Source organism: Heptranchias perlo, chromosome 3 (assembly GCF_035084215.1).
Source record: "Heptranchias perlo isolate sHepPer1 chromosome 3, sHepPer1.hap1, whole genome shotgun sequence".
In the NCBI taxonomy this organism is placed as follows: Eukaryota; Metazoa; Chordata; class Chondrichthyes; order Hexanchiformes; family Hexanchidae; genus Heptranchias; species Heptranchias perlo.
Genome location: NC_090327.1, coordinates 14,299,550 through 14,316,362, shown reverse-complemented (window position 1 = coordinate 14,316,362; position 16,813 = coordinate 14,299,550). Strand labels below are relative to the sequence as shown.

The 16,813-nt window shown below is 42.6% G+C and overlaps 1 protein-coding gene across 5 annotated transcripts in view; it reads right to left on the bottom strand.

Moving 5' to 3' along the window:
• Nucleotides 1-16,813, bottom strand: part of LOC137310398 (protein spire homolog 1-like) — a 280,950-nt gene that overhangs the window by 24,816 nt on the left and 239,321 nt on the right. For 3 of the 5 annotated variants that reach the window (XM_067978235.1, XM_067978243.1, XM_067978245.1), the window contains 3 exons: nt 15,300-15,442; nt 12,026-12,199; nt 4,479-4,616 (listed from right to left, as the gene is read on the bottom strand). In XM_067978235.1, the coding sequence (XP_067834336.1) occupies nt 4,479-4,616; nt 12,026-12,199; nt 15,300-15,442 (455 nt within the window). The remainder of the gene's footprint in view (nt 1-4,478; nt 4,617-12,025; nt 12,200-15,299; nt 15,443-16,813) is intronic. The other 2 variants (XM_067978246.1, XM_067978247.1) reach the window with 1 other exon arrangement.

Sequence of the window (16,813 nt, the reverse complement as noted above, 5' to 3'; positions counted from 1 at the left end):
AAGGATCGAGAGTGGATATGACCCAGGTCTGCAAAAATAGTCACTCACCGCATTGCAAGCTGGATGTTTCATTTGAACTTGCCTAAATAAAAATTTTATTCATTATGTTAACTGAACTTTAACCATAAGAACATAAGAGATAGGAGCAGGAGTAGGCCATACGCCCCCCTCGAGCCTGCTCCACCATTCAATAAGATCATGGCTGATCTTCGACCTCATCTCCACTTTCCTGCCCGATCCTCATGTCCCTTGATTCCCCTAGAGTCCAAAAATTTATCTATCCCAGCCTTGAACATACTCAATGACTCAGCAACCACAGCCCTCTGGGGTAGAGAATTCCAAAGATTCACAATCGTCTGAGTGAAGAAAATTTCATCTCAATCTTAAATGGCCGACCCCTTATCCTGAGACTATGTCCCCTAGTTCTAGACTCTCCAGCTCGGGGAAACAGCCTCTCTGCATCTACCCTGTCAAGCCCCCTCAGAATCTTAAATGTTTCAATGAGATCACCTCTCATTCTTCTAAACTCCACAGAGTATAGGTCCATTCCTAGGAGGAGAAATTGAGTAGAATCCCAGGAATTAACCTAGTGAACTTTTGTTGCACCGCCTCTAAGGCAAGTATATCCTTCCTTAGATAAGGAGACCAAAACTGTACACAGCACTCCAGGTGTGGTCTCACCAAAGCCCTGTACAATTGTAGCAAGACTTCCTTATTCTTGTACTCCAACCCCCTTGCAATAAAGGCCAAAATGCCATTTACCTTCCTAATTGCTTGCTGTACCTGCATGTTAACTTTCCGTGTTTCTTGTACAAGGACACCCAAATCTCTCTGAATGCCAACATATAATAATTTCTCACCATTTAAAAAATATTCTGTTTTTCTATTCTTCCTACCAAAGTGAATATCCTCACATTTTCCCACATTATACTCCATCTGCCACCTTCTTGCCCACTCACTTAACCTGTCTATATCCCTTTGCAGGCTCTTTGGGCCCTCCTCACGGCTTACTTTCCCACCTAGCTTTGTATCGTCAGCAAACTTGGATACATTACACTCAGTCCATTCATCTAAGTCAGTGATATTGATTGTAAATAACTGAGGCCCAAGCACTGACCCTTGAGGCACTCCACTAGTTACAGCCTGCCAACCTGAAAATGACCCGTTTATCCCTACTCTCTGTTTTCTGTCCGTTAACCAATCCTCTATCCATGCTAATATGTTACCGCCAACCCCATGAACCCTTATCTTGCGTAATAACCTTTTATGTGGCACCTTATCGAATGCCTTTTGAGAATCCAAATATACGACATCCACTGGTTCCCCTTTTTCTACCCTGCTAGTCACATCCTCAAAAAATTCTAATAAATTTGCCAAACACCATTTCCCTTTCATTAAACCATGCTGACTCTGCCTAATCATTTTCTGATTTTCTAAGCTCCCTGTAACCACTTCCTTAACAATGGATTGCAGCATTTTCCCGACGACTGATGTCAGGCTAATTGGTCTGTAGGTCCCTGTTTTCTCTCTCCCTCCTTTCTTGAATAGCGGGGTTACATTTGCTACCTTCCAATCCGCTGGGACCGTACTAAGATCTAGGGAATTTTGGAAGATCACAACCAATGCATTCACTATATCTGCAGCCACATCTTTTAGAACCTTAGGATGTAGGTCCAGGGGATTTGTCGGTTTTTAATCCCATTAGTTTCTATAGTACTTTTTCTCTACTGATACTAATTACTCACTCTCATTAGCACCTTGGTTCCCCACTATTTCTGGTGTGCTTTTTATGTCTTCCACTGTGAATACAGATACAAAATATTTGTTTAACGTCTCTGCCAGTTCCTTACTGCCCATTATAATTTCTCCTGTCTCTGCCTCTAAGGGACCAAAGTTTACTTTTGCTAATCTCTTCCTTTTTACATACTGGTAGAAGCTCTTACAATCTGTTTTTATATTTCTTGCTAGTTTACTCTCATATTCTATTTTCTCCTTTTTTATCAATTTTTTGGTCATCTTTTGCTGGTTTCTAAAATTCTCCCAATCCTCAGGCTCACAACATTATAAGCCTCTTTTAATCTATGCTTTCCTTATCTTCTTTAGTTAGCCACGAATGGATCACTTTTGGAGTTTTTATTTGTCAATGGAATGTATATTTGTTGAGAATTTTGAAATATTTCTTTAAATGTTTGCCATTGTTTATCTACCATCATATCTTTTAATCTAATTTCCCAATCCAACTTAGCCAACTTGCCCCTCATACCTATGTAATTGGTTTTATTTAAGCTCAAGACTCTAGTTTCGGACTTATGTATGTCACTCTGAAACTCAATGTGAAATTTTATCATATTATGATCACTCTTCCCCAGAGGATCCTTTACTATGAGATTACTAATTAACCCTGTCTCATTACACAATACAAGATCTAAAATAGCCTGTTCCCTGGTTGGTTCCATAACGTTGTGTTCTAGGAAACTGTCTTGGGAATACATTCCATGAACTCATCCTCCAGACTACCTTTGCCAATTTGATTTGTCCAGTCTATATGAAGATTAAAGTCCCCCAAGATTATTGCATTACTTTTGTTTCAAACTCCTATTATTTCTTGATTAGTACTCTGTCCAAAGGTATAGCTACTGTTAGAGGGCCTAAAAGTTACTTCTGCCCCTTATTAATTCTTATCTCCACCCATACTGATTCTACCTCCTGATCTTCCGAGCCAAGTAGGAATCTATTTTTAGTTAGTTGGTAGACTTTAGTTAGGAGTTCAGAAAGAGCTGAAACAGAGGTTTAGATGTGGTGAGAAAACAATGAAATAATGGCTTGGGGAGGATAATGTAAGGAAAGGATTAATCAGACTGCCCTGAAGTTTACTAATGCTATACTGCTATTGATTTCTCTTTATACTAAAGTAATGTTAACCTTTAGCATATGCCTGTTAAGCAGAGGAGTATAAGTCAATTTGTAATACCACTGGGTTGTTAAGCCAGGGTTGACCCTGTAGCAATGGTCAGTTTCAGGATGAAGTAATAAGAGACTTAATTAAAGACGAGCCATTGGTCACTGATTCAGAAGTTTCAGAGTACTTCAATCATTTGATAACAGTGTGGGAAAAATGAAGTTAGCCCAATGGGAAAAAAAAGCTCATTAAGTAAGGAAAACTAAAGTTATTGATAAGGGATAAGTCAATTAAATTCTCCTTATTATGGAGTTGTATTTTAACCTTTAAATAATTATGTAATGCAGAATTGTGTGGATTGTCACTTGGAGGGAGTGAGAGAAATGTATAAAAACTGGCAGTTTGTAATGAGTATTTGGATTCATAAAGGCTTAAGATACTGAGCTCAGAACTGTAACACGTTTGGATCCCCAACTTAACCAGCAAGGTTCTGTTGTAAGTACTGCCTTTTAAGTGTATGTTTAAGCACTATTGCATGCACTGTATGCTTAATAAACCTATGACACCTGACTTAAATGTTTAAGAACCTTATTGATTTGAAGAGTAATTCATACATATTACATAGAATTTAAGCACAGAAAGAGGCCATTCGGCCCAACTGGTCGGTGCCGGTGTTTATGCTCCACACTGGGTCAAAATCCTGGAACTCCCTTCCTAACAGCACTGTGAGAAAACCTTCACCACACGGACTGCAGCGGTTCAAGAAGGCGGCTCACCACCACCTTCTCAAGGGCAATTAGGGGCAATAAATGCCGGCCTCGCCAGCGACGCCCAAATCCCACGAACGAATAAAAAAAAAACACAAGCCTCTTCCCTCCCTACTACATCTAACCCTATCTGCGTATCCTTCTATTCCTTTCTCCCTCGTGTACTTATCTAGCTTCCCCTTAAATGCATCTATGCTATTCGCCTCATCTACTCCATGTGGTAGCGAGTTCCACATTCTTACCACTCTCTGGGTCAAGAAGTTTCTCCTGAATTCCATATTGGGTTTTTTAGTGACTATCTTACATTTACAATAACAGACTGAATTCACGCACACGTGGCAGTGCTCCGATTGTGAAGAAAGCGATCGGCCGGCAGGGACGCAGGGACCAGACCTACCGAGAGTCCGTGGGGGAGATTGGGAGGGGAACGAGCGGAGGCCCGCAGCGACCTCCAGTTTCAATGTGGAGCCAGGAGGAACAGTCCTGCTCCTTCTGGATCCACATTCAGCAAAGTGAAGATTTTTCACGGAATGAGCACCACACGCCATATTGGACCCTTCGGTGCTCGTTCCCCGTCGAAAAAAAAAAACGGGTGCTGTGCGATCCAATTTCTAGGCCGCGATGTCTATCGGTTGGACTATCGGATTCTCCCATAGGGCGGGAGGGTGGGAAGAGGGGGGAATGGAGCAAGAGAGAAAAATGCAAAAAGTATTTTTAAAAAATGTAAAAAGAAATGCATAAAATAGAAGATCATCATGAAGAAGAATGAGGGGAATTGAGTGAAACAAATTTCTTCAAAGGACTAAACAAACCTTTCCCTTCTTCAGGGCAGTGTAGACATCTTTGTACTGCTGGTACTTCTCTAGTTCTGCTTTCACTAAGACTTGTCGGATGTGCATCACTTCCTCCACAGTCAGCGCCAGACACTCCACAGGGTAGCAGAACTCCTCCTGTAACACAAGGAACACATTACCTGCTAACCAATCATATTTCAATATCCAGTTAGCACATTCTTTTTTAATTTGTATTTTTTTTTGGTATAAATCACTCCAAATAAAAACAGGAAAGGTGGGTAAAGGATACATGCACACCACTCACTGCCTCAGAGGAGAACGCACACAAACCATTAGCAGACCTTTTTGAATTACTGACGAGCAATGGGTATGTCAAAGATTAGCTGGGAAGCCATTTTCTGACTTACAATATGTGATTTAAGCACAATCTCAGATACCTAACCAAATCATAGAATCATAGAAATTTACGGCGCAGAAGGAGGCCATTCGGCCGGCCGAAAAAGAGCCATCCAGCCTCATCCCACTTTCCAGCTCTTGGTCCGTATCCCTGTCAGTTATGGTACTTCAGTTGCACATCCATGTACTTTTAAAAAGCGATGAGAGTTTCTGCCTCTACCACCCTTTCAGGCAGTGAGTTCCAGACCCCCACCACCCTCTGGGTGAAAAAAATTCTCCTCAGCTCCCCTCTAATCCTTTCACCAATTACTTTAAATCTATCCCCCCTTATTTTTGACCCATCTGCTAGGGGAAATAGGTCCTTCCTATCCATTCTATCTAGGCCCCTCATAATTTTATACACCTCAGTTAGATCTCACCTCTGCCTCCTCTGTTCCAAAGAAAACAACTCCAGCCTATCCAATCTTTCCTCATAGCTAAAATTCTCCAGTCCTGGCAACATCCTTGTGAATCTCCTCTGTACCATCTCTAATGTGATCACATCTTTCCTGTAATGTGGTGACCAGAACTATAGGCAGTACTCTAGCTGTGGCCTAACTAGTGTTTTACACAGTTCTAGCATAACCTCCCTGCTCTTATATTGTACAGGGCTTTGGTGAGACCTCACCTGGAGTACTGTGTACAATTTTGGTCTCCTTATCTAAGGAAGGATATACTTGCCTTGGAGGTGGTGCAACGAAGGTTCACTAGATTGATTCCTGGGATGAGAGGATTGTCCTATGAGGAGAGGTTGAGTAGAAGGGGCCTATACTCTCTGCAGTTTAGAAGAATGAGAGGTGATCTCATTTAAACATATAAGATTCTGAGGGGGCTTGACAGGGTAGATGTTGAGAGGTTGATTCCCCTGGCTGGAGAGTCTAGAACTAGAGGGCATAACTGCAGGATAAGGGGTCGGCCATTTAAGACTGAGATGAGGAGGACTTTCTTCACTCTGAGGATTGTGAATCTTTGGAATTCTCTACCCCAGAGGGCTGTGGATGCTCAGTCGTTGAGTATATTCAAGGCTGAGATAGATTGATTTTTGGACCCGAGGGAAATCAAGGGATATGGGGATCGGGCAGGAAAGCGGAGTTGAGGTTGAAGATCAGTCATGATCTGATTGAATGGCGCAGCAGGCTCAAGGGGCCGTATGGCCTACTCATGCTCTTATTTCTTATGTTCTTATGTTCTTCCAGTTCTGACGAGAGGTCTTCGACCTGAAACGTTAACTCTGTTTCTTTCTCCATTGATGCTGCCTGATTTGCTGAGCTTCTCCAGCATTTTCTGTTTTTATTAAAGGGAAGTATCCCCTATGCCTTCTTAACCACCTTATCTACATGTCCTGCTACCTTCAGGGATCTGTGGACATGCACTCTAAGGTCCCTCACTTCCTCTACACTTCTCAGTATCCTCCCATTTATTGTTATGCCTTGTTTGCCCTCCCCAAATGCATTACCTCACACTACTCCGGATTGAATTCCATTTGCCACTTTTTTGCCCATCTGACCAGTCCATTGATATCTTCCTGCAGTCTACAGGTTTCCTCCTCACTATTAACCACACGGCCAATTTTTGTATCATCTGCAAACTTCTTAATCAAAGCATGTTGGTGTGCGTTAATGATGGAGACATATGTAATGCTGACACAAACAGAAAGTCCTAGAAGGATAGATCAGCCTCATACTGCGTAGATTTAAAGAAAAGGTCCATTTCATTGTGGAGCTAGCAGGCCAGAACCATGATAATGAAGACTTCAAAATTTCCAGCTATTCTTCTCGTTATTCTCCTCACCTGAATCCACCAGCTTTCTTTAGGGCAATGATAGAGGTTTTCAGCATTCAGTTAAATAGCCACACCTTACAAGATCAAAGGAGAAAATCTTACATTATATGGAAAAGAACACTTTTGGATGGAGTCTGCCTCTTGTCCCGTCTACCAATTATAAAGTTGCATGAATTCAGGGCTAGAATTAAACAGAATTTCACTAGAACCCTTTACAGCCGTCTCTAATTTCTACCAGAGCCTTCTGTAACTAATTGATATTCTCACTCATTTGTTCCAGGATCTTAAAATGTGAAACTCCTTAGTTCCCTCAGTCTCCCTTTTCTCTTACAAGATACAGGCTATTAAAATCCAAACTTGGTGATTCCTAATTACTATTTCATTTACCTATTTTTTTATTCTACTCTTTTCAATCTTTTGTGGTGCCTTGGCTCTTCATCTAGGTTTCCAATTAAAAAAAAAAATCACATTTCACCAAAATAATTATTAATAATTTCCACAGCACAGCAAACAAATACAATAGTATATGATTCAATAGAAAGTGTATAGATCATTCTAATACAATATATTGTCCTGTCTAGATTGCATTTATTATTTTTAATCTCATTCCTCCTCCGTTACCATAAAAGCCCCATTGCTATCAACCACTGCATTGCTTAATTTTTTGCGCTGGGATGGTGGAACAGTTTGTACCACAGACCACTACAATGTGGCTGCCTCTTCATGTTGTTCCAGGATGTGGGCTGCTTTGCCGGGCATGATTGGTCCTCAGACCTTTCCTTCGATATCCCCTTTCCTCCGCAAGGCTACTACAGCAAAGGGGTTCCGTCCAGCAGTGTGGAGGAAGAACTGGCAAACTTCACCCATTTGGTAGGAAGAACGAGGAGAGGCAATATAAACTAAATAGTACAATTCTAAAGGAGGTGCAGGAAAAGATTGGAGGGTGGCAAATGTAACCCCACTATTTAAAAAAGGAGGGAGAGAAAAAACAGGGAACTACAGACCAGTTAGCCTAACATCAGTAGTGGGGAAAATGCTCGTGTCTATTATAAAAGATGTGATAATGGAACACTTGGAGGGCATTAACGGGATTGGACAAAGTCAGCATGGGTTTATGAAAGGGAAATCATGCTTAACAAATCTACTGGAGTTTTTTGAGGGTGTAACTAGTAGAATAGATAGGGGAGAACCAGTGGATGTGGTGTACTTGGATTTTCAGAAGGCTTTTGATAAGGTGCCACACAAGAGGTTAGTGTGCAAAATTAAAGCACATGGCATTGGGGGAATATACTGGCATGGATTGAGAATTGGTTGACAGACAGGAAATAGAGAGTTGGAATAAATGGGTCTTTTTCCGGGTGGCAGGCTGCGACTAGTGGGGTACCGCAGGGATCAGTGCTTGGGCCCCAGCTATTCACAATATATATCAATGATTTGGATGAGGGAACTAAATGTAACATTTCCAAGTTTGCAGACGACACAAAGCTGGGGTGGAATGTGAGCTGTGGAGGAGGATGCAAAGAGGCTCCAATGTGATTTAGACAAGTTGGGTGAGTGGGCAAGAACATGGCAGATGCAGTATAACGTGGATAAATGTGAGGTTATCCACTTTGGTTGTAAAAACAGAAAGGCAGATTATTAACTGAATGGTGATAGATTGGGAAAAGGGGAGGTGCAACAAGACCTGGGTGTCCTTGTACACCAATCGCTGAAAGCGAGCATTCAGGTGCAGCAAGCAGTTAGGAAGGCAAATGGTATGTTGGCCTTCATTGCAAGAGGATCTGAGTACAGGAGCAGGGATGTCTTACTGCAGTTATACAGGGCCTTGGTGAGACCACATCTGGAGTATTGTGTGCAGTTTTGGTCTCCTTATCTGAGGAAGGATGTCCTTGCCATGGAGGGAGTGCAACAAAAGTTTACCAGACTGATTCCTGGGATGGCAGGACTGACGTATGAGGAGAGATTGGATTGACTAGGCCTATATTCACTAGAGTTTAAAAGAATGAGAGGTGATCTCTTCGAAACATATAAAATTCTAACAGAACTAGACAGACTAGATGCAGGGAGGATGTTCCCGATGGCTGGGGAGTCCAGAACCAGGGGTCACAGTCTCAGGATACGGGGTATGCCATTTAGAACCGAGATGAGGAGAAATTTCTTCACTCAGAGGGTGGTGAACCTGTGGAATTCTCTACCACAGAAGGCAGTGGTGGCCAAGTCATTAAATATATTCAAGAAGGAGATTGATATATTTCTTAATGCTAAAGGGATCAAGGGATATGGGGAAAAAGCAGGAACAGGGTACTGAGTTAGATGATCAGCCATGATCATTTTGAATGGCGGAGCAGGCCTGAAGTTTCTATGATTCTATGATTCTTGGAGCAATGGAATCTGAGTAACATTCAAAGCTGAAGGCTCAAACTTGGGCCTTCTTAATGAATTTCATTACTCTACCACAAGAGCTATTATTCTATTATTTGTATATCAGGTAATTTTGTCAATAGTATGATTAGTTACTTGAGTGGCAAACATAGTCAACTATCTTAGAATGGAGTAATCAATCTGCGTGCAGTTCAATATGGTGGATCTCAGGTTGCATGGCCATTCACAATGGTAGGAGAAGGGGAAAGTTAACTCTTATCAAAAGTGGCAATTTTTTTACAGTTAATTTCAACTTTCAAAAGAGAATTGGATAAATACTTGAAAAGTAAAAATTTGCAGGGAAAGAGCAGGGGATTGGGACTAATTGGACAGCTCTTTCAAAGAGCCGGCACAGGCACAATGGGCTGAATGGCCTCTTTCTGTGCTGTACGATTCCATGCTTGTAACACAATACTTTGTCTGGTGCCATGAAATAAATCCCATGATTTTGTAAATAAATCGAGTTTGTAATATTGTAGACGAGGAGCAGCCCACTCACCCACACTGTGCATTCTGGGTAACAGTTCACAGCAGTGTAATAACTGCATGTGGTAAATGGTTTTTCTCTATAAATTTCACCAGAATTTTGATTTTTAAATAAAATCTCTTTTTTTTTGTTCAGTGGAGTAAAATTTTTTATAAAACTGGAGAATAGATAACACTGACCAGCATTTCTGATGAAGGAAGATTTGCTGAATGTGGGATCGGTAGCTGCATACAGGGGTGGGGGGAAGGGAAGAGGAAGGAATAAAGATATAACAAACTTGCAAGTGCAAAAACTCTGCCACTTCCGTAAAAAAAAATGTAACTGACATTTGATTTTCCCCTTGTCCCAGAAATCACTTCTCCAAACATTGCATTTACAATGCTGTCTTATAGAATCATAGAATCATAGAAGTTTACAACATGGAAAAAGGCCCTTCGGCCCAACATGTCCATGTCGCCCAGTTTATACCACTAAGCTAGTCCCAATTGCCTGCACTTGGCCCATATCCCTCTATACCCATCTTACCCATGTAACTGTCCAAATGCTTTTTAAAATACAAAATTGTACCCGCCTCTACTACTGCTCGTAGAGAGGCGGGTACAATTTTCAGCTCGTTCCAGACACTCACCACCCTTTGAGTGAATAAATTGCCCCTCTGGACCCTTTTGTATCTCTCCCCTCTCACCTTAAATCTATGCCCCCTCGTTATAGACTCCCCTACCTTTGGGAAAAGATTTTGACCATCTACCTTATCTATGCCCCTCATTATTTTATAGACTTCTATAAGATGGGCCGAAGGGCCTCTATCTGTGCTGTATAACTCTAAGATCACCCCTAAACCTCCTACTCTCCAGGGAAAAAAGTCTCAGTCTATCTAACCTCTCCCTATAAGTCAAACCATCAAGTCCTGGTAGCATCCTAGTAAATCTTTTCTGCACTCTTTCTAGTTTAATAATATCCTTTCTATAGTAGGGTGACCAGAACTGTACACAGTATTCCAAGTGTGGCCTAACTAATGTCTTGTACAACTTCAACAAGACATCCCAACTCCTGTATTCAATGTTCTGACCAATGAAACCAAGCATGCCGAATGCCTTCTTCACCACCCTATCCACCTGTGACTCCACTTTCAAGGAGCTATGAACCTGTACTCCTAGATCTCTTTGTTCTATAACTCTCCCCAACGCCCTACCATTAACGGAGTAGGTCCTGGCCCGATTCGATCTTGCCCAGTGATTTAAAATTAAAACCTCCCCTTCTCAGTTTCTCTCTGAATGGGTCTGGAATTTCCTGCAGTCAACAGAGCCAGGCCTAAAGTCCAAAGCTGCTTTTTTAGTCAGATACCGAAAATGGCCTAGGAATGATCCACCTTCGTTTAATAGCACCTCGTCTCTGCTCATCACCATTCTCCAGCAACCACGGTTGACCGTGTCAACTTTGACCTCATCTTTCTCCACAACGGAGAGAGTAGGACAGATTTTACCAGGCACTGTGTGATGCCCATGTAGCTAACACAGAGAGTTAGTATCCAACTTCCTTCAAATGGATTGGTAAGTTTGGCTAACAGGGGGGAAAAAACCCTACATCTTGTGCACGTCTGTCAGAAACTTTGTCCCTCCATCCTACCGACTGACAAAATCATTGCAAAGAAATCCATTCAAAAAAAGTAAGTTCAAAAAGAGAATATTTCACGCACAGAAATGGGCAGGGTCGTGAACAAACAATATAGATCGAGGAATCACTCTCAAAAACACACACAGACAGCACTGTTAAAGATATCACACAAAGTGCTCACAGGCATCATTTTCTGCAATGTGATTAGTCTTTAATTTGTTTTAACCATAACGAGAGAGCGGGAAATCAAAGATTCAAATTTTCAATGTGGCTGTAGGCCCCAAAAACATTTACACTTGAACAATCTAACACTTTAACCGGGGAGAGTTAAAGAGCTGAGGGGGGACTCTTTTGCTCAATTATGCTTCATATTTAAGGAAATAAAGAGAGATTTAAACCAAACCTCTCAGTTTTGTGTTCTCAACAGGAAGAAGATTGTCTTTGAGGTTAACAAAATCTTGAACGTCAGACTTTTACAATCAAGGAAACATCACCTTAATTACAAGAGTAATTGCAATTTGCCATAAAACCAAAACACAGATGTTAACTATGAGGAGGGTAATGTTTCTTGGCCTACAGCACATAAAGCAAACACATTTATCAAGTAAAAATGATTGACACTAGACATCATCTCACCCTCTAAAAAGATAAAACAGCAAAGAAAAGAATAAATCAGTGTCAATCAGATACGGTATGCCCACCAAAACAGGTAGCAATGGCACGTGATCTAGTAATGCATTCTGGCATTGCTCCTGCTAGTAAAGTGAGAAAGAAAAAAGCAATTTTTTTTAAAAAGGAGTATTTCAGAGAGGGCAAAGCTGCAAACCTTTGGTATTTTCCACCTGCTGGTATAGACTCTCTCACACAGAAAACACACAGCCCCCATTATACCAAACATGGCGGCTTCCATATGACAATAATTGAGCATGGAGGCTGTTTGCATGGTTGGGAAAAACGATTGGAGGTTCATCCGAGGTAATAAACTGCTTAGTCTGGATACCTGAACAACAGATAGATGGTTACATGGGAAACTTGCATGGGGGTTCTCTGTAGGAACCCATAAAAACAAACTACAATTATTGTTTCTAACCAAAGCTATACATTTTCAGTATCAAAAATGACGATAGCAACAGGAGTTTGCGACAATCTGCAGCGTTTCCAAAGAATTTATGAAAGCACAAGTTTGATATGAAACTTTTAGACAAAGATTGTAAAAACATCTTCAAAATTATCATAAATTTGCATCTAGTTTGCACTGCCCTTACATTTGATTGTCCCAACCTTACTCACACTGCTAGAGTGCCAGTCTGGTTCAGTTGGTAGCAATCTCGCCTCTAAGCTAGAGGGTTGTAGGTTCTAAGACCCACATCAGGACTTGAGCACATAATTTAGGCTGACACCTGTTCTGATGGTTTAGGTGGATGTAAAAGGTCCCATGGCACTATTTCACTCCCAGTGCTGACCAAGCATTCTTCCCTCAAGCGACACCACTAAAAATAAACATATAAGGGTAGATTTTGACTTTGAAATAAATGGCATCTGCTGCTCACGGTAGGTCTCCTCTACATTGGGTAGACCAAACGAAAACTAGGTGGTTACTTCATTGAATACCTCGGATCTGTCTGCAATGTGACTGTGAGCTCACCAATTTAACTCCACCTCCCATTACCACTTAGTTTTGGGTCTCCACTGTTCCAATGAAGCTTCAGACATTAAATTGCGGCGGGAGTTTGACTGGTGGGGGGCAGGGGCAGGATGGAAAACCCCCCCCCTGACGTTGTCGGTAGGAGACCCAGGGCCAATTTTAACTCCAGGGCCTCATTAACATTTTGGAGGTCGGCCTCCCCCCTAACCCGGCGGCAATCACTACCTGGCAGGTGGTTGGGAGCGGGATTTTGGGCGGCAGGAGGCTGTTGCCGGGGTTACCTGAGGGAACGGTCCCCAGCATAAGGTAAGTATTGGTGGGGGAGGGTCTGAAGGCGATCATGGGAGGGGGCAGGGGAGGCCCAAGGTTTCCTTCTGGGGCCTGTGGCAAGTGCCTTTCCCGCGACTAAGAACAGCAGGCCTAAAATGGCAGCCGGTGCGAACGCGTCAGGAACGTAGCAGGAAATGCCCGACCCCCATTTTAAATATCCGCCTGCCCCATTCGCGCTGGGTGGGCAAGGTTAAAATCGGGCCTAGTACCTTGTCTTTCTGCTGGGCACTTTGCAGGCCCCTGGTCTGAGTGTTGACTTTAGTAACTTCAGACCTTAGTTATATCCTCTATTTCCTTGAAAGCAGAGAATGTGGTGGTGGGTCTGTCAATGTCCAGGTAGAGTGGAGGCAGGTTGCTGGTAGGTCTAAGTGCACGATGTGGACCTGGTCTTTCTCTTGCCAGGACTGATGGACCCGCTAGGTGTTACTAGCATTTTCTGTTTTAATTTCAGATCCTCTGCATTTGCAGCCTGCCTTTCTTAATGTTGCGTTATCTCTTCACAAATGTTTTCTGACCTGTTGTGCAAAAAACTCAAAATGCAATTGGCCTTTTTGTGGCTTTATCTACCTGCGCTCGAACTTTCAAGCAATTACGTATTTGAGCCACTCGGTCTGTTCCAGTCAGCATATACTCCATTCCTTGATTTTCTTCCCAAAACATATTATCTCGTACGTCTCCACTTTAAATTGCATTTGCCAACTGTCTTCCCATTCTACCATCCTTTGTCCCGAAGTCTTTCCATAATCCTGCTCATTATTTGTCAATTCTTCCCGCCCCACTTCCAATTTTGCGTTAGAATTTAACTTGGGGCCGGAAACCGCTCTGATGAGTCCATTTCCCGCGCAGCACAGTCAACAGGGGGCCACAGCAATTTTAAGTGCCAGAACGGGCATGAACAGGGCATACAATGGCTGCCGGCAGGCAAAGATTGGGCAGTCTGGGGTCACCCAATGGCTTCCAAATAAGTGGTGGGAAGGGAGTTTCGGGAGGGTCTCATGGGTAGGGATAGGGGAACGGGGAGGCGAGTCCGGGGCAGGGAAGGCCGTAACTTTGCTCATAGGGCTCGGAGGAGCACTCATGCTGCTCACCAGAAGGGTCTCTTCCGTCTTCGGACCCCTGTTAAAATTAAGATCCTATTGACGTAATAGAACTCCGACTTGCATAAATTTATGAGGCTCCCTCCTGCTTTAGAGTGGGTAAATAACCTACTCGTTTTTAACTGCCCGCTCACCCAGGTTCTGCTGGGTGGGCAGGGTTAAAATCGACCCCTTGTGTCATCGGTCAATTTCAATAGCATGCTCCCTGTGTCCAAATTCAAATAATTTATATACATGGAGAACAAAAGTGGGCCCAGCACTGGTCCCTGGGATACAGCACTTCTAATTTTTCTCCAAGACTATAACATCATTTAAAAGGGAATTGCGTAAATATTTGAAAAGGAAGAATACAAAAGGGATATGGGAAAGGGCAGGGAAATGGGATTAAGCTAAGCAACTCCAGTTGAAGAACTAGCACTGAGACAGGTGCAATGGGCCAAATAACCTCCTTCTATGCTGTAATTTCCAAATCGCCATTGACCTGTACTGCAGAAGGATTACGTATATAGGTCCACTGTAGTGCTGGGTCCAAGCCCCGAACTACATATTTCCCAAATGAGCCATCAATGGCACCTGATGTAAAACCGAGCTGGACAGAGTAGAACAGGAATATTTGACACTGATGCTCCTAAGGGCCCTAAGCTCTGAAATTCCCTCCCTAAACCTCTCCGCCTCTCTATCTCTCCTCCTTTAAGACGCTCCTTAAAACCTACCTCTTTGACCAAGCTTTTGGTAACCTGTCCTAATATCTCCTGATGTGGCTCGGTGTCCATTTTTGTTTGATAATCGTTCCTGTGAAGCGTCTTGGGCCGTTTTATTATGTTAAAGTCGCTATAGGAATGCAAGTTGTTGTTGTTGTAGTAGTAGTAGTAGTAGTAGTAGTAGTAATGGAACGCAATGGAAATGCATCCTCTGGAAGTTCCTTAGAAGTTTTTTGTTGTGAAACGTGCTCAGAGTTAGATACATCGTCACAAGTGATGGAGGACTTGCGGGAACCCCATCGCAACCTTTATTCTTGTTGCACTTACCAGAGACTTGGAACTTTGTCGTGACGGAGGAAGAAACTGGCGCACATTGGTTGGCGTTTCCTTCTCGATGGAGTGCCGCCGCTGAGGGGGCTTCCTTCGTTCAGGCTGCGGAGTCGAGGAGATGGGCAGAAACATCGGAGGAGCTGTGGATATAATAGGAGCATAAAAATGGATACGCCATCTGCAATCCAGCACGCCATCTATGAACCTTTACATTAGGGCTGAAGGCGTGAGTCCTAACCTGAATAATGGGAGCTCAAGTCCTGGCAAAATCTGTCATTTGGTCTCCTTTTTCTCAATTGGGCAACTTACTGATTTCTCAGTCTGATCACTAGATGCATGATGACAGGCAGATGTTGCTCCTCGGGTACAGAGAAAGCAGATGTCAACCACTTAGGATCCCTATTCACAGTTTAAGAGCAAGGAAGATATATAGGAAGTAAGTACTTTCCTACACACATCCCTCAACCAACATCACTTAAACAGATTATCTGGTTATTTGTTTCATTGCTATTTGTGGGATCTTGCTGTGTACAAATTGCCTGCCGCGTTTTCTACATTACAGCAGTGACTATATTTCAAAAGTAATTCATTGGCTGTAAAGCGCTTTGGGACGTCCTGAGGTCGTGAAAGGCGCTATATAAATGCAAGTTCTTTCTTTCTTATAAATGATCCCTTATTGCTAGCCTTGGCAGTTTAATAAAAATAATTACGAATACTGATCGTACAAAAAATTATTTTTTATTATTATGTCAGGCTTTAGAGCCACCATTAGATTTGACGATGGTGGGGTAAAATATTCGCGACGGTTCCCCAATCTCCCGCCCTAACTTTGGCCATTCACGCCATTTCTCTGGGGTTCCCGCCGATCGGTAGATCGGAAACCCCCCCCCCCCACCACCCCACTGCAGATATTACTGGCAGATGTCCTTTATGGGGGGAGTGAATGTCATGTGCTAAAATTGCTGGTTTTTTTTCTTAAGTGCTTCAAAAGCTGATCGCCAGCACCATTATAGCGTGTTGTAAGAAAAAAGCACATTTGCTTCCCCATATAGAACCGTCACCACACGGACTGCAGTGGTTCAAGAAGGCGGCTCACTACCACCTTCTCCAGGGCAATTAGGGATGGGCAATAAATGCCGGCCTCGCCAGCGACGCCCACATCCCATGAACGAATAAATAAAAAAAAATATAGAGAGACCATCACCATGATGCCATCAAATTAAATTCCGTGTGGCATCAGGGACCCACACCCAACATTAGTAAGTTAATTTTTATACAGCAAATGTTTACATATATATTTTTATTAAAGGTAACAAGACTAACAATGAGGGGGACATGCACCCAGCAAAGTGCTTGTTGCTTTGCACTTTCCTCCTACAGGGACTCTGGCAGATAAAATTCATTAACAGTTTCCATCGATTTTGCTAAAGAAACGATACCCCTGACTTTAATCCAGCCCATCTGGTGGTAACAGTGCGGGCAGGGCAGCTCTGAAAACAATATTATCAGAA